This window comes from Monodelphis domestica, chromosome 8 (assembly GCF_027887165.1).
Source record: "Monodelphis domestica isolate mMonDom1 chromosome 8, mMonDom1.pri, whole genome shotgun sequence".
Lineage (NCBI taxonomy): Eukaryota > Metazoa > Chordata > Mammalia > Didelphimorphia > Didelphidae > Monodelphis > Monodelphis domestica.
The window spans coordinates 209038544-209057221 of record NC_077234.1 but is presented as its reverse complement, the minus strand read 5'-3'; the positions used below and the strand labels follow the sequence as shown (position 1 = coordinate 209057221).

The 18678-nt window shown below is 35.7% G+C and overlaps 1 protein-coding gene across 1 annotated transcript in view; it reads left to right on the top strand.

Annotated features, from left to right (window-relative positions):
• Window positions 1–18678, top strand: part of OCA2 (OCA2 melanosomal transmembrane protein) — a 575033-nt gene that overhangs the window by 169043 nt on the left and 387312 nt on the right. The window contains exon 15 of the mRNA XM_056808519.1: window positions 15492–15639. Within this exon, the coding sequence (XP_056664497.1) occupies window positions 15492–15639 (148 nt within the window). The remainder of the gene's footprint in view (window positions 1–15491; window positions 15640–18678) is intronic.

Below are 18678 nucleotides of genomic sequence, written 5' to 3'. Positions count from 1 at the left end.
CACCAGAATATATTAATATACACACATTTATATTCATGCAATTTCATATATGTTTACCTATATCTATGTCATATTTTTCCATTATGTATCTGTATGTGTATATTAAAATGTAGTGGATGCCAGAGGAGAAGTTGTTGAGTGAGGGTGATAATAGAAGGGCCTAGAAATAGCGGAAGGAGCAGTTAGATGGTATAGTGGATTGAGTATTGGGCCTGAAGTTAGGAAGACATCTCCCTGAGTTCAAGTCTGGTCTCATACTTTCTAGTAGTGTTACCCTGGACAAGTCACTTAGCCCTCTTTGACTTAGTTTCCTCATCTATAAATGAGCTGGAGAAGGAAATGGCAAACCACTCTAGTATTGGTGCCAAGAAAGCCTCAAATGGGCTCAGGAAGATTAGGACATGACTGAAAAATGACTAAACTATATTAATGAAAGAGACACAAGTGAAAAGTAAAGAGTATACTTTCTCCTTCTGATCCAGTATGGAGGGAAACACAAAACAAGATGTATCCAGCACTGAAGAGGATGATCAGGTATGCTGTGTCTTCTGAAAGGAGTCAGGCTTCTATGATTAAGAGGAGATGAGAAATACTGGAGGAGTAAGTTTAATATGAATGGTATTTTACAGTGGAAAGGGGTTCCTAAAGCGTACCCTGGAAGGACAGGATGGAGATGGATTAGGACATGGGAAGGATAGGGCTAAAGTAGATAGGCAAGAATCAGGAAGTAGTATGAGAAGGGAATTGTCACCAAGGTAATCTTTGACTCCAAATCATGGGGCTACTGAGTTTAAGAGAGAATTTGTTAGCAGATCAGTAGGTAGTTTTGCTACCTACTGCTATGCTCCAAGTAGCAACAGCAACCATTATCTTAGCTTCAAAGTTCATTTGATTATCATTCCTTGAACTAAATGTCAACTATGGAACCTTGTGGAAGGAGAGTCTCTGAGCTTCTGGTATTAGACAGAACCTAAAAGCAATAGCAGGAGGCCAGATAACAAGAGACCTGCTTTTTGGGATCTAGTCAGTTATTGAGGACTGAATTGGGCTTCATTTACTCATCTTCCAGTCATCAGTGGGGAAGACCTGTCTTTGAATAGATGATAAGTACACTCTAGTTAAATATACTCCAATGTAAAAGATAAGTTGTTAAGAATGCCACAGAATTCTAGGAGAACAGCTAACACTGATGCTGAGAGGGAAGAACTTATGGAAGGGGATAAGCATTTATTAAATGCCTGCTATGATCCTTTTGTGCTAAGTACTTTGCAAATATTATCTTGTTTGGTGGAATACTATTGTGCTGAAAGGAATAATGAACTGGAGGAATTCCATGTGAACTGGAACGACCTCCAGGAAGTGATGCAGAGAGAGAGGAGCAGAACCAGGAGAACATTGTACACAGAAACTGATACACTGTGGTACAATTGAATGTAATGGACTTATCTACTAGCAGCAATGCAATGATCAAGTATAATTCTGAGAGATTTATGAGAAAGAAGCTATCCACATACAGAGGAATAACTCTGGGAGTAGAAACACAGAAGAAAAACAACTTCTTGATCACATGGATTAATGGGGTTATGATTGGGGATGTAGACTCTAAGCGATCACCCTAATGAAAATATTAATAATATGGAAATGGGCCTTTCGTATTTAAAATAGTTTCTTGCCATAAACTGTTATAATTAAAATAGTGAAGCCATAAATTGAGGCAGTTAAAAGAGTTGGGGTCATAAATTGTAGTAGATATAATGGTTGAAGGTTATAAACTGTAGTGAGTAAAATAGTTGAAGATATAAATTGTGATAGATATGAGTGGGTGAGTAAATTTTGACTGCAGAAAATATGTTTCACTACAGTGTCTTGTTTTTAAATCAAATATAAGGTGGTCGCCAGGGAAATATTCCCAATTATGAATATACCCAAGTCAACTGGGTTTTATAGAGAATTTAATTAATAATATGATGAGGAATTAAAGAAAAGAGAGAAAGAGAGAAAAAGGAAATAAGTATGAAAGGCCTTAAGCCAACATGGCCTAGACCTGAGGCTTAAGAGAGAGAGATAAGTCAGTCAGTCTTTTATCACCCACCACAAGGTCTTTCTAAGCAAGGATTCTAGTGACAGAGTCTCCTCAGAGAGAGTTCCAGCCAGAGTCCTCCTCAAAGAGCCTTCCAGCCAGAGACTGTTTCAAAGGGCCTCTCTCAAGAGCCTCCAGAGGGACAGAATCCCCTCAGAGGAGCTCCAGAGAGACTTCCTTAGAGATTGTCCTCCAAGAGCTTCCCTTCTCCAGAGCCTCTCTCAAGAGATTCTCCAAAAGTATTCTTCTCAAGAGATCCCTTTCAAGCGATTCTGCTTTTTCTTATATAGGGGGTTTTCTCCTATGTCACCTCCCCTAAGTCCTTACATCTACCAATCACAGTAGACATTTTCCAAAGGACAGCCTATTCTAAAAACACTGCTGGGTCGACTAATCCCTTTAGTAAATTTGAATCAGAAAAAACACTGCTGGGTTGACTAATCCCTTTAGTAAGTTTGAACCGGAGAAAACTTCTGAATAAGTTTTCACCTCTTTTCTCCTGGCAAGTTTACAAGTTGCCTGACCTTTAATAGGTACTTAGCACCCCATTGTATTAATTCTAAAAATAGGCATGGCTTAAAGAACTCCTTGCCTCATCATAAGCATGGGCCCAAGTACTTTCATTGTTTAGCAAGGAGTTTTTTCCCCTAAAGCAGTCCTAAGTATGGGTGGAGTAGAGGTCCTCCCATTTCTGATCCAAGTAAAGTTCTCACATCCAAATGTGGAATGTTCCCAGTAGGGAATTGTTCCAATTGAAAATTTCCCCGATGGGGAAATTTTTAACATTCACAAGTCTGAGAAATTTCAAGATTCACAGGCCTTGATCAATGACACATGTAAAAACCTAGTGAAATTGCTCATTGGTTATGGGGGTGAGGGGAGGGGAGGGAAAGAACAAGAATCATGTAACTATGGGAAAATATTCTAAATTAATTAAATAAAACTTTTAAATTAAAAAAATAAAAATATAAAAACAAACAAAAATCCAAATATTATCTCATTTTGGCCTCACAACAACACTGTGAGGTAGGTGCTAACATTATCTCCATTATGCAGATCAGGAAATTGAGATAACCAGGGGTTAAATAACTTGCCCCTGGTCACACAGAAGATAAGTGTTGAATGCTGCATTTGAACTGAAGTCTTCCTAACTCCCAGATCAATGTTCTATCCACTGTGTACACCTACCTGACCCCATGGTAGTGAAGGCATAAAACCCTACTGTTAGGTTCTCTGATAAGTAGCAAACTCTCTTCCCCTCAAGATTCTTACACCGAGGCATAGGATCATTGACTTACAGCTGGGTACTATCTATTCCATTACCTCTTTTTGCAGATAAGAAATCCAATGTACAGAGAAATTAGTGATTTGCCTAGACTCACAAAGCTATGAAAGATCAGAGTGTGGAATTTGAACCCAGGTCTTTCTGTTTTCAAATCCAGCACATTTTGTCCTCTGCTTTTCTGAGTTGAAGTGTTCTTAGTTAAAAACTCAGTGAAAATCATTTCTAATTGGGGGCAATGACCCAGGGAATCAACAAAAGTTTTACCCTTTTTGTCACTTATTTTTCTGTTTTCAAATGTTTCAAGGCACTGATGTTATAGAGATCATAGTCGTGGCAAAATAATTCTATTTATACAAAGCCTAAATAGCAGCATTTCATGTTTGATTGGCTATTCCTAGTCGTCTTCATGTTGTTTCTGCCTTCTCTGTGCCTTGATGTTTGTAAAAAACAAACAAACAAACCTCATAGCACAGTGTCTGGCACATAGTAGGTGCTATGTAAGTGCTCTTTCTCCTCTCCGTTAATGGTGAAAACCAGAAGTGTCAGATCCTTTTGCTGCTGGGCCAGCTGAGAATCTATTTCCTAACCTTTCTTTGATGATCAGATCCCTAATTTTTCTTCCTGTGAGAAGCTGCTCCATATAATTTCTTTCATTTTTCTTCCTTCTTGGCAATTCTCCATTCCTTCTCATTTCATATCTGGAAAATTAGTTTATATTTCTGCCAGATTTATTCTCTTCCTTTGTTCTTTTCCTGTCCTCACTTCTAACCCTTTTTCTTGTCTTGCTGGAATATGCAAGCCTCCCACCTCAATGGGATATGGTGTGAATTAATTAGATACCATTTGCTGAGTGTTTCTGGATTTAAGTGCTAAGTGTTGTTATTTTGAGTAGCAATGAGGTTTCTTCTTGCCTGTTTCCATGCTGGCAACAAATGTAGCATTTCACAGAGCTAGAGAAAATAACTATTAAAAAGCAGACTTTGGCAAGATACTGCTTTGATCAATGAAATGATTTGGAAACATATGTTAATTTCCCATCATACCACAAACCATCCTTTTGCTAGCAGCATTATAGCTAAAGAACAGGTCACAGCTGTCTGAAAAGGGACACTAACCAGGAATCCATGTTATAATTTCCCTTGTCAACTCATTCTCTATGCAGGAGCCTGGTACAGATGGGAAATTGGATCATACAATCTTAGTTGTTTTATTTTTGCATGAAAAGTAAGAATTTAGAAGGAAAAGCAACTCAAAACAGTTGAGTTTGTTGTTGACCAGAAGAAAAGAAATTGAAAAGTGAAAAATTTAAAATAAAGATAGTAATTCAATATGAAATTCTAGGCATTAAAACTACAAATGGACAATGAGGAGATAGGGGTCACCAACTATCTTCTTTCTGGTGAGATGTAGAACCTCCATCTGCCCTATTAGTGCAACGTAACACCCTCTAGGCTTACCACTCCTCTATGCTCTGCAGATCCCCTGAATTGTCTTTTGATCATTGATATTTCCTGAGACTCTTGTGGTTTGCCATAGACCTAACTCTTAGAATTTCTGGACCATTCCATTCACCTTGAATCTGAGCTTCATTTTATGTATGTCTAGACCAATTGCATTTTCTATTTGCTTTCTAATTGATAATTGATTAAATCATAATAGCAAGAAACAAAATTATGTTAGAATATCTTTCCCCCAACAGACGAAGGACCGTATGTCCTACAGCAGTGATGGGAAACCTTTTAGAGACTTTAGAGACCAAGTATCCAAACTGCAAAACTCACGCCACATGTGAGCTCCCCATCTTACCTTAGAAAGGGGCAGGAGGAAGCACTCCCATTGAGCTGCTGGGCAGAGGGGTAGGTGATGTAAAAAATGTCCTCAGGTGCACATGGAGAGGGGAGAGGGAGCAGCCCCCTCCAGTACACTCTGACATGCAAGCCATAGATTCACTGACACAGTCCTAGAGTCTCTTTCTGATCTCATTTCAGTTGAACTCTAAGATTTAACATTAGGACATACTTTGGTGTGTTTGCCTTGGTTAGCAAAATTGCTAATTATGGTTCTTCCAGGTTTCATACTTTTATATATAGCAGCTAGGGGAGGCAGTGTATAAAGTTTGGGACTTGGAAATAGGGAGACTTCAGCTAGATTCCTGTTTTAGACACTTACTAGCTGAATGACTCTTGAAAAGACACTTAACTTGTCTTAGCTTCACTTTCTTCATTTCAAAATACAAAAGAGTTGAATTGGATGGTCTCTAAAGAGGCTTTGAGCTATAATTCTGTATAGCTACATATAATTCACACTTTCGTATCTCTTCTTCATAGATTACATTTTTAAAAATTGTGTCTTAGTAATTTGCTGAATCCTACCTAGTTTTTGTACCTTGGATATTACATCATTTAGAAGTTTGATTATTTACAAATTTGCAAATATAGATTTATGGATGCCAACCTATGGATGATTTTTATGTTTGCAGTGTTGAAAATGCTATTGATCAAACACTTGGCCTATCAGTCATATCCCATTAAAAGAGTGATCACTATCATTTTGAAGTTAGAATCACAGAATTTTAGCCCTATAGGTTTCATTCTCTTTTTTTCTTTCATTTTACATAGATGGAAAGTAAGACTTTAGAGGCTTGATGCCTTACTCAAAACAATGTAGCTGGTGAAATACCTTGATTGTCAGGCCATTTCTTTTTCTAGCACATGTTCAATTCTATATCTGGTTTAGGGAGGGTAATGACTATAAAAAACAATAGAGAAATGAAGACATGAGGAAACCATTCATTAATAAATGGGTCTTTGTAATACTCTTATGGCACCACTAACATACTGTCTAAAATTGGGAATATTTGTTTCTTCTCCCCTCAAATAGATTGCAAGTTTATAGGAGACAGGGACATTTTTATCCATCCAGATGTCCCCAGTACAGTGCCTTGCAAACAGCCAATCAATCAACATGCATTTATCAAGAATTTTCTATTGATTGCTACAATGCACAATTTAAATACACAAAAATATTTATTAAAGGATTGCCAGATGTACTCAGTGACAACACTTCTTAGTGGAAATATCTAATACTTTGTTCAGGATATGAAACTAGGAAGGAGTTGAGAAGTTAGAGCTAGCAATAGAGAGATTTAGGAGGAATATGCGTAGATATGATACCTGGAGTTGTACAAATGCAATAAAAATCCAAGGAAATTATATATGGAGAGAATAAGAGGGCCAAAGAATGAAATCAGGGAAAAATCCACATTTGAAAGTCAGAAGGATGAAGAAGCACCAATTATGTTTGTATTTGGGTATGAATTCAAAATAAGGAGGTGGATGCCACAAGTGACAAGTCATTATTTTATAGTTATATTATTTGTGTGTCTCCATCTGTTAAAATCATTTCCTCCCTGAAGGATAGTCTAGTGTAGTACCTTTAATTTTCCCAATAGATGCTTTCTTAATCCCTTAGAATTTTTTCAATTCTGAATATGCAAAGTGGTAAAAGTCTGTAATGCATGATGATGAAAAAGTCACTGGTTAGACTAACTATCCAAGGACTTAATGTCATTTTATTTTACTCTTTAAACTGACAAACCACTTCCAATCATCAGACTTCAATGAATGGTTTTCTTATTAGATGATTATCATAATATTCCCCTCAGTGGCATATCTCCTTTCATTGTCACTACTGCCTTGATTATTAGCAGCCATCTGAGTTTTGGCACAGAATGATCGTTGCTGTTTCCTGCTATAAGCCAAAGAAATGCCAATTTCATCAGCCTCTTCTCTAGCCATTTGTGTACAGAAATGGTAGTTAGATTTATTTGATAAAAAAGGATAAAATCTTGGGCTGATCTGCTTCATATTTCCCTGAGGATATGAGTGTCCAATTATTCAGAATAACTTCCATTCTTTTTGAAGACTCCCAAGAAAATGCTCAAATAAACTACTAATTCTCCATCAACTCTGCAAAGTAGTTGCTGTCAAAACATTAGACCTAGGGCCATCCTGTCAAACTTTGTACTCTCTACTTTGACAGTCGTCATGTGATTTTTTATTATTATGATTTGCAATCCTATCTTCTTTTACCTTATTAAAAATGAGTTCACCTTATTATATTTAGATTTTACTGAAGTTTTTCATGATCCTAGGATTTAGATATGGAGCAGGAATGATGTGAAGTGAGCTGACCAAGGTCCCAGAGGTTAACAGATAAAGGATTTGAACTTAACTATTTCTCTGTCTCTGGGCAAATCACTTAACCCTGTTTGCCTCAGTTTTATCATCTGTAAAATTATATGGAGAATCACTCCAGTATCTTTGCCAGGAAAACTCAAATTTGGTCACAAAGAGTGGGACATGACTAAAAATGCCTGGAAAACAAAAATTTTGGTCTCTTGGCAATATCTTCCTAGTAAGGTTTTTAATTGACATTAACATAAAGATTATGTTTCTCATAAATCTTATAGATAGATAACAATAACAAATTTCTGCCTGATTTACTTCAGTCTCTTGAGATGTGTTAGAAAGAACTAGATTAGAAGTCCAGTAGAAAGGCAGCTCCCTGAAAGCAGGGACTGCTTCATTTTTTACTTTATAATAATCCTCAATGATGTCCTGTATATGAGAAGTGTCAATCACAAGGCCAGCAAGCCACAGTCCTTCCTCTTCAAAATTTCCAGGTATAGCCTTGAGTCAGATTAAAATAAAATTGGGGAATGTTTAACAAAATAAATAAAATTATAATAGAACAGTTCTAGTTTAATCCAGAGATGCTACTAAATAACTGTGCTATCCTGCATAAATCATGTAACCTCACTGTTTCAGTTTTCTCTTGTGTAAACATGGTGATAATGATACCTGACCTACTTCTCTTTTATCAACTGAGGTAATTCATTTGAAAGTGATTTGAAAAACTATATGACTGGACTTCTGATTTCATTGTTTGCTATAAGGCCTTTTCCAGGTGAATCAATCCAGGTTGATCTTTTTAATGTATTTTATAGTCTTAGAAATCTGTACAGAGTACAGAGAATTTAAGTGACTTGCTCAGGGTCAAATAGCTAGTATGTGTCAGACACTAGACTTGAACTTGTAACTTCTTGACTTTATAATCTATTCACTATTCTACATCACTTCACAGTGCTGCATTATGTTACAAATTTCAATTCAATATTATAATATTACTTTACATTTTATGATGCACATTTTTATCAGTCTTAAGAAACAAACAAACCATGTCCTTTCCCCTTATTTACTTTGGTTGGGATGAAGTTGTTCAAAGTTATGTTACGAGTTTCAGAGAAATAATAATACATCTCCTTTGGGTTTTGGATTCTGACCAGTTCAATTTTGACAGTAGAGTTTCCACAAAAATCTTTTGAATTGAAACTTTAAAAAATGTTAACCTGGCAAGGAAATAAAAGAATTGTTGATTTGGTTTTCATGCTGTAAACCTAAAACAATATGATTTTTAAAAAAACCCTTCCACTAACAGTTTCAGGATTCATATATTCAAATTAATTCTCTTCTTTAAAGGATTTAGAGGGCTATACAGCTTTCCCAGAAATGATTCCATTGGTCAAAACATATCTAGATATATTCTTTGTGAACTGACTCTAGAGCAGAAAATTAATCTTGACTTTGTTTTTCTTCCTAATTTTGTTAAAGTGCTAAGTGAGAAACAGTATGTAAAGAGACAAGGATTCAGAGCCAAGAGGGTCTGATTTTACATCTCACCTTTGACACATACTAGTTATATAATCCTGAGTAAATTACAAACCCCAGTGCTCTCAGAGACTCTTTAAGATAATAATACATTTCCTGGCTGAATTTGTAAAAGGAATTTCCTCCATTAAGAGTTTCCTATACTGTATCTCTTTGTGTATATTCTGTACTCTTTGACCAGTTTGGATTACAGTAAAATTCAAGAAATACATAACCTAATCCTTCCACATTTATATATACATATATATATATATTTCTAGTTGCATACCCTAAAATTTTTTGAAATAAATTTTCCCATCCTTCATCTCCTTTCCCCCCTCTTCTATCCTTCCTTTTCTTCTTTCAGTAGTGTTATAGTATTATATAATACCTGTCTGTCTTTTTGGACCATATGACTTAGTATCTCATCCTCAATTAGAATGTAAATACTTTGTCCTCATGAAATCCTTTCTCATTGTTCATTCATATTTATCTTTTTATTCTTAACTCAATACCTGTATTTTTATTTTAATATTTCTTTGTCAGTACTCTTTTTTTCTATCAGGAATATTTGAAAGCCCTCTATTTTACTAAAGATCAATTTTTTTTTCTATTTGTAGACTTATGCTCACTTTTGGTGGTTAAGTTATTCTTGGTTATATACCTTTATCTTTTTGTCTCATTTCCTATTTTCCACTCATGTAGTATGGTAGTTGCTAAATCTTGTGTAATCCTGATTGTGGTTCCTTAGTAATGTGAATTCTTCTTTGATATATGCAGAATTTTTTATCTGAAAGTTCTTGATTTTAACAATGACATTTCTGAGATTTGTCATTTGGGGACTTCTTTCAGTAGATGACAGGTAGATTCTTTTGATTTTCATATTATTCTCCTATTATAATATATCTGCTTATTCATAAAGTTTCCTATGCTAATATATTCATAGGGACCAGTGTCTATCTCTATTCTTTATGCTAACAATGAATATATATATATATATATATATATATATATTAGACTGTATGATACAGAGGAAAGAGTACTAGACTTAGAATCAGAGGATATCTGCATTCAAATCTCATCTTTGATACTAAGTAACCATGTGATCATTAATAATTAATGATCTCCTTTAGTTTTTTTTTTGTAAAATAAGGCTACTTTTTATTTGAAATCTCTCATAGAGTTGCTGTGAGAGAGGCAAATTATAAAATTATAAACACTGTAGAGCTACCATTTTTTGTTATTGTAAACTATTATCATATCATTGGAATTTATTGGTTCAGTATATTTCTATAACTAGGGCCTGAGAGTAAAGAGAATGTTATGTGGATATTTCCCCTTTTATTATTATTAAAGTCATTTATTCATATATTGGAATGTTAGACCTTATGCAAATCCTTAACTATTCTAGGTCTTAGTTACCTCATGCATTAAGAAAGGAGTTGGATTATCGATGAGTCTGTGATTTCATATGAGCATGGTTATTTGGGTCTAGAAGGGATCTTAATATATGTGATGAAACAAAGCATCCAACTTCTCAGACTTTTAATTGTTGAAACTACTTTGAAATGAAAGATTGGAACATATCAGCCTTCCCATAAGTCCATCAGTAAATTAGTAATCAAGTGTTTCCTATATTTCAGGTACTATGTGAAGTTCTGAGAATATAAATGCAAGGAAAAAGAAAGTTTTTGTCCTCAAGGGATTTCCATTCCAATAAGTCTTGGAAATGCATAAAAGGAAGTTGAAGGAAGAAGGGTGGTACTTGATATGGGACCATGATGGAGGAGTCCAGAGTATAGCCTAGCAAGAAATGAAGAGATGGCCATTTTTGGTGTTCTTAATGGAGATTCAAGGAGGAGCCATTGTATGAATTGAAGGACCTGTAGGGATTTAAGCCTCCTAAAATGGCAAAGGGAAATTTGTCTTCAATGACAGCCCATTTTAGAAATTGCTTTCTTCCTTTATGAATCTATTGGCTTTGATTCAGAAAATAACCATTAAACACCTACTCTTAGTTTCAGTGATAAACCTCTAAATAGAGTTCAAGTCAGCAAGCATTTACTGAGCACTGACTGTATGCCAGATACTGTATCCACTGTATTTGTATTCCCAGAACTTCATATAGTACCTTAAATATAGGAAACAGTCTGCAACTAGCTCCCTGTGTCTTGATTTTTTTTTACTATGTCTTAAAAACTTAGGGTAGATAGACCTGGCCTTCAACGTTAAATCAGGGACTCAATATAGGATCCATGGATCACTAAGTGGTCTATGGATAGGTTTCTGAGAATTATTGAACTTGTTGGAGAGAAAAAAAAACAAAAAAATCCCACGTTTGTTTTTGTAGACTTTTGGCTTCCTTTGCAATTCTATGTATTTTAAAATACATTTAAAACTATCACTCTGAGAAGGGGTTCATAGGCTGTACCAGAATGCCAAAAGAGTCTATAACACAAGAATATTAAGAATCTACTATTAAATGGAAGGAGAAAAAAAAAGCTTAAGTCTTTATAAGTTCCTTTGATTTACTGACTGAACTCCCAACCTTTTTCTTTTAATCCTCATTGCAATTATCTATAATTTTCCTAGGGTGGATGTGGGTTCAAGTTCCCAAGCTTCTCTCTAAGATAGATTTAATTTGGCCAATGGCAGTGAGATAGCTAAGTTGATTGAGAGCCAGGCCTGGAGGTGAGAGGTTCTGGGTTCATATATGATCTTAGACACTTACTAGCTTTGTGACCTGTTATAGGGTATGTAAAAGAAGGGTTCAAACTAGCTATAAATATAAAATAAAAGTTTATTTACCTAAAGGGAGAAAGGAATGGAAGGGAATCCAGAAACAACTTACTTCTAACAAACTCCAGATATTAAAATCCTCTACTCTCTATAATTATACTAAACTAACTAATTGATTCAAGCTAAGAAAGGATTGATAGAGGCAAGGATAAAGGGCCCCCCAAAATCTCACAACACAGGAGTCCATTATTTGATTCAAACAGCAAATCCCAGTAAGATGTCACCAGCAACAGCAGAATCCACTTCTCTGTATCTCCTCCTCTGTGTTCTGTTCCTCACCTCCTGAGATTTTGGAATGTTGGCCCTAACTCTAGCTTCACTTTAGCTCAACCTGCATATATCAAGTGCATATGTTGTACAGAGAATTGTGCTAGGTATTTAGGGGAAGAACAAAAGTCAGATCCAGGGCTGAGCTACTCTGTATTTATAAATGCCTTCACTCATCCCTTACTGATTCTTGCTTTTTCTCTAGTTAGAGGATAAACTCAGTTTCATTTTAAGGCATTTATTGATGAAAATAGCAATGGAGCATGTCTTCCTAACCCTATGGCACATTAAACTGCAAATAATAATTTAAAAATTTATATAGCATTTTAAAGCTTGAAAAACAATTTACATATATCATTTTATTGGATTTGATTCTTACAACCCAGTGAGGTAGATGCTATTTGTTATTCTATTTTTAAGAATGAGGAAACTGAGGCAAATGAAAGTTGTGACTTTCCTAGGGTCACAGAGCTAGTAAGTATATTAGATAGGATTTGAATTTAGGTTTTTTTTTAACTCCAGATCTCTCACACACCTCCTTCCTATGAACATGTATATTACTAGTAGGGAGAGTGGACATACATAAAGACAATAAATAAGAAGTACAAAAGGGAGAATATAAATAATGAAGACAACTTTTCTATATTTCCCAGAAGTATTATTTCTGACCTTGACATATCTTTGTCTTTATGAGAACTAATAGGAATAAGACCTCAATAATATAGGCACATTACACTGTTACCTCTTCACCTTAATAAGGACATGGTCAAAATGGATTCTTTCTTCAATGTGTTTGACTCAAATAAGCTCCTTGAGAAAAACAAATGGAATCTATTACTTCTCTTTTATATCTTTAAATGAAAGCTGGACAAGTTTTGGTATTCCAATGGCTTTTAATGAAAAGTCCTTCATGTACCAGAATTAAAAGCATCTGATAAAATGCTTATGTCTTCTGAGATATAACTGAAGTCTTTCAGCAACCATATCTTTTCATGATTCTTGTTCCTAATACTACATTGATTTTATGAGGCTCGGGAAGCCTACTGTTTCAGTCATTCTTTTCGTTTATCAACATATCCTAACCACTTATTTAATTAGGCATAGAGCTTTTCATTCATAAAATGTCTACTCTTATAAAAAAGGTATTCAATTAAATGAGTTTTTCTTTAATAAGTTACTAAAATATAAATCTATATTTTAGTTTAAAAATTAAGAAAAAAGCTTTGGATACCTTAATTTCAAAGATTTTGCCTCTATTGTAAAGTTGTTTGTTTTTAGGGGGAAAAGACTATTAATAATGTGTTAAGCTTTAAAGACCATCTAGTTCAATTAAATTACAATAGTTTGAAAGTTTTAAAAAACATGATTTTCATTAAAACTCAAACTTGTACAAGTTCTAGATATATAATAAAAATCATTATTTCAAGTGTTCTATGCAACATATATCTACTACATACAAGATACTGTGCTAGCCTCTGTTATAGGAGAAATATATCCTTTTTAAATTCATGTGGTAAGTAATTGTTGTTGAAATAAACATTTCACAACACAGAAATGATAGAGATTAAAAACCTAGGTTTCATTATGCTTAAGCACAGGGTCAGAGGACAGAAAAATAACCCATGAACCAAGACTAGGATTCTAAGAAGCTTTCTTATATACGAAATTACATCAGAGAAACAGAGAATTAATTCTTTTATATATTTCATTCTTTTACATCCTCTTAGGTTAAAACAGTAAAAAAGACAGATCTCTAATTCCAGGCTTCCTTCAATGTCATATAAGTTGAATAATCTTAATTAAACAATCAATTTTAAATATATACTTTGAAAACAAAAAAATATATCCTTAGAAAAAAAAGTTAATTAAATTCCACTGATCAACAAGTCAGGTTACTGATTAAACTACATTTTGAGTTTTCACAATGGGCTTATTGAGAGGGGAGGTTTACATGCCTACAGAGTTGATGTCAGGAGAATTTTTCTCAAATATGGTAAGTCAAATTACTTTAGGAAATCTTGACATTCTTTTAGATGTCTTATCTGAGAAATATTTGAGATCTTGAGGAAATTTTCACATCCTATGAGACAGGTATCAACCAGGTCAGTAAATTCTTAAGTAGGAGAAATGGCTCTGACTCCCCCCCCCCCAAATAACACAAATTAATGAAAGGAAATCAAAGATGAAGATTATTATTACACTGTGAATGCAAAGATAGAGATAATATAGTCCTTGTCCTCTAGGAGCTCACAGTCTGATTAAGACACAGACAAGTATTAAAATAATCTGGTAAAACAGGGTAACATAAAGAATAGGTCCAGGCAAGATATTAGGAGGAATTTGAGGAAGGAGAATTCTTTTTCCCTTGGAAGACTGAGGGATTGGAAGATAGAATAGGAGGAGGGAGAAATTATGTTATTTCTCTCTTAATGCCCATTGTGTGGCATTTGCATAGCATACATAAAAGGTCAGCTCAAGGGAAACTTCCACTTCAGTGAAACATTTTAAGCGAAAAAGAAGAAAATTGCACATAGAATAATGTTATTTATAGTTTTTCCCTCATAGCTCATCAATGTCAGCTAGAATGTATTACAGAAAATAGAGTACACTTACAGCTTGACTTGAGTAACCTTATGCTAATTTTAACATTTCACTAACATTAGCCTGCCTTGTGTAGCCTTTCAATTAAAACTCTTCCCCCCTTAAAATGATTTTGAGCTAAGTGGCATGTAGAAGTGGAAGGAAAGCGAGACAGTAAGTTGATGCAATATATTTAGTGAGTGAACTGAGTCTCTTAAAACCTGCCTGTTACCAAAAGTCATATTAAAAGGTTGTCACTGAGGAACCTCAATGAGTGCCTTGAACCCTGAGAAGTTATCAGCTCCACTTCTGCAACTCCTCAAGGCTAAGATCCCGTGGAATGTCTCAGACAAGAAAGTGAAAGACATTGGTCAAAAGCAGGACCTAATGAGTATGGTTCAGAGAAACAGACAAGTAGAAAAAGGCTCTATTTCTCTGCCATTCACTGAGTCTGTCAAAGAGTGCAATTTCACCCTTAGCAATACATTTTCAATTGCAATACTTCATTAAGAAAGTTATTAAAAACACTTTTATTGTTTGCTGTAGGGAAAACAGTAAGATGATAAATGTGGTCTTTCAAGAAGAAATGATTTTCACTTAAAAAAAACTTCATTTTGTATTTCATTTGGTTTGTATGGCCAGTCTGTTACTAGTTAATTGGCTTTTTCAGACATGATGCTGTTTAAATGTTTGTATTTTGCAGACTTTGCTTCACTGGGTAACCTGTTTTTAATGTGTGACTCAATATTACTGTGCTTCCTTCTCTCCTTAGAACTGAAACATGAAATCCACGTTTGGAAGTTGACAGCACAACGTATTAATCCTGCTAGTCGGGAGGAGACAGCAGTGAAATGTCTACTCATGCAGAAGGTTTTAACTCTGGAGTTTTTGCTCAAGAAGAAGCTCAAAACATTCCAAAGGTAAAATAGGTCAGCTGTGGTCACAGGACTTGCAACCTTTGTAATCATTTATTCTACTGATATTAAGGCCAACTGAACATTACTGGAATTGTACCATTAGGTTGTAACGGGAGTTTCTATTGAGATATGACTTGATATATATGATGAATGTTGAGGCATTGTAAAGAGTCAGTAAAGCTCTTTCAAAAAGAGTAAATAAAGATCTTTCAATATCACTGATTTTTAAAATTCAAAGATATTTTATTTTACCAATTACATATAATAATAATTTTCAGCATGTTTTCCAAAATTATTAGGTCCAAACCATCCCTCCCTTCCCTCCTCTCACTCAGGGATGGTAAGCAATTTGATCCAGGCCATACGTGTATTATGTTGGAAAATGCACTTCCATATTGGTCACAGTTGTAAGAGCACACTCATGTAAAATCTAAGCCCCCAAATAAAACCCTAAATACACCGATGTGAAAGATAGTATGCTTTGATCTGCATCCATCTGATCCCACAGTTCTTTGAAGATGATAGCATTCCCCATAATAAATGTGTCAGGATTGTCCCAGATCATTGCATTGTTGAGAGTAGCCAAGTTTTCACAGTTTATCATTGTACAATATTTCTGTTTCAATATCACTGTTTAGTGTAGAGAGTTTCAACATTGAACCAGAGAATTTGAGGTGCACGACTTCGTGCATATTATGTCTACCCTATAAAACTTTGCTTTTCTATTGTGCACATGAAGCATGAATCCTCTCTAACTGTAGACCTTAAAAGGTACTGCAAATTTAGGGCATGTGTTCAGTTATCATGAACTTCTGGCCAAAGTTCATGAGTTCCATCTGATTATTCTTTATCAGACCAAGAAGAGAACACACTTGTTTCAAGCAAAAGATATTTACATACATAGCACAGCAAAACAAATGGTAAAAACCATTCCCCCATATACGCACTGTAGAGCTCAATATGTTCAGTCACAGATTCTCTTACCACTGGCAAGAAAGAACATTTGGGGAAAACCAATTTGGGAGTGATCTCATATATAAGGAACATGAATGGCCTAGGAATAAATGTTGGAGAAGGCACACATGAAAGAATCATGTATAGCTAGGTTAATTCATATTCCTGGGTCTTAGCTTCCTATGCTGCTATGCCCAAGTGGTCATTAAGTTTTTGGTTGCTATGCTGCAAGCTCAGAAAATAGCTGGCTGAGTTATTTTCTTTGGGCACTGTACAATCTACTATCTGTTATCCTGAGCTGCTCTCTTAAAGTTCTCTCTTGCTCTCTGCTGGCATCTTTCAGTTTTCTACTGAGCTGCAGCTATAATAGAAAGGTCTTAGCTTTTTTAGTTATAGTTCCAGATGGCAATTCAGTTGCTTTGATACATCGGACACACAGCTGTACCAAGTCAACCAGCAAAAGCCAGGAGCAGCCCTCAGGCTTTAATTAAACCTGTCTTTTGAACTCCTTTATTTCTGACTGAGGATTTTTTTGCTTCTTGAACTTAGTTGACTCTTTAGGTTATGGTAAAGAAAATTCCTTTGAACTATCTTCATGTTCCAGGTCACTCCCAGGATATAAAATTCAGATCTCCTCAGAAGTGTCTCATAGCAAGTCCGGAACTCTCTCTCTCTCTCTCTCTCTCTCTCTCTCTCTCACTCTCTCTCTCTCTCTCTCTCTCTCTCTCTCTCTCTCTCTCTCTCTCTCTCTCTCTCTCTCTCTCTCTCTCCCTCCCTCCAGAGACAGAGACATACAGAGAGAAAGTCAGAGACAAGGATAGAGAGTCTTGAATGAGTATGAATTGAATTTTTAAATAAATTTTGAAATATAAATGGTTAAAATCTATTTTTTCTTTCCTTTCCTCCCTCCCCTCCCCTCTCCTCTCCTTCCTTTCTTCCTTCCTTGCTTCCTTCCTTGCTTCTTTGCTTCCTTCCTTCCTTCCTTCCTTCCTTCCTTCCTTCCTTCCTTCCTTCCTTCCTTCCTTCCTTCCTTCCTTCCTTCCTTCCTTCCTTCCTTCCTTCCTTCCTTCCTTCCTTCTTTCCTTCCTTCCTTCCTTCCTTCCTTCCTTCCTTCCTTCCTTCCTTCCTTCCTTCCTTCCTTCCTTCCTTCCTTCCTTCCTTCCTTCCTTCCTTCCTTCCTCCTTCCTTCCTTCCTTCCTTCCTTCCTTCCTTCCTTCCTTCCTTCCTTCCTTCCTTCCTTCCTTCCTTCCTTCCTTCCTTCCTTCCTTCCTTCCTTCTTTCCTTCCTTCCTTTCCTCCATATAGGGCATTACCATTTTTTCCAGTCACCCAGGTTTGAACTTCAGACATCAGAGTCATCCTTGACTCTTCACTGTCCCTTACCTCACATATCTAATTAATTGCCACACCTGTAGATTTTACTACCATAACATTTCTCACATCCATCCCTTCTCAAACTCAGGTCTAAGCATGTTATCCCACCTGTCTAAATGATCTCTTTTTTTGTTGTTTAGTCATTTTTCAGTAGTGCCTGACTTTTTATGATCCCATTTGGGATTTTCTTGGCAAAAATACTGGAATGGTTTGATATTTATTTCTCTAGCTCATTTGCCAGATGAGGAAACTGAGGTAAACAGAGTGAAGTATAAGATCACATGGCTAATAAGTGTCTGAGCTTAGATTTAAACTCAGATCTTCCTAACTCTAGGCCAGGCATTCTATCCACCATATCACCTTGCTGCATGAAATGATATCTAATGGCTACATATTACTTCTAAGATGAAATAAAAATTCTTCTATTTAACATTTAAAAGGACTATGCCACTTGGCCCCTTTCTAGCTTTCCTCCTGTTGTACAGCCTTGTGGAAGTTTGGAATACCAAAGTCCAGTTAGGGGAAGTGTGACAATATTTCAATTAGGTATCATTTATGTTATGAAAGGGAAAATTTCAAATGGGGAAGGTGACTCCTGGTCATAGTTCTGGTGTTGGGAGGACGAGGACTTTGTCAGCAAAGTACATGTTTCCCAAGGTAGTTTGGTGAACTTCTCAGGCCAACAGACTAAGGGGTGCAAGGAAAGAGAATATCC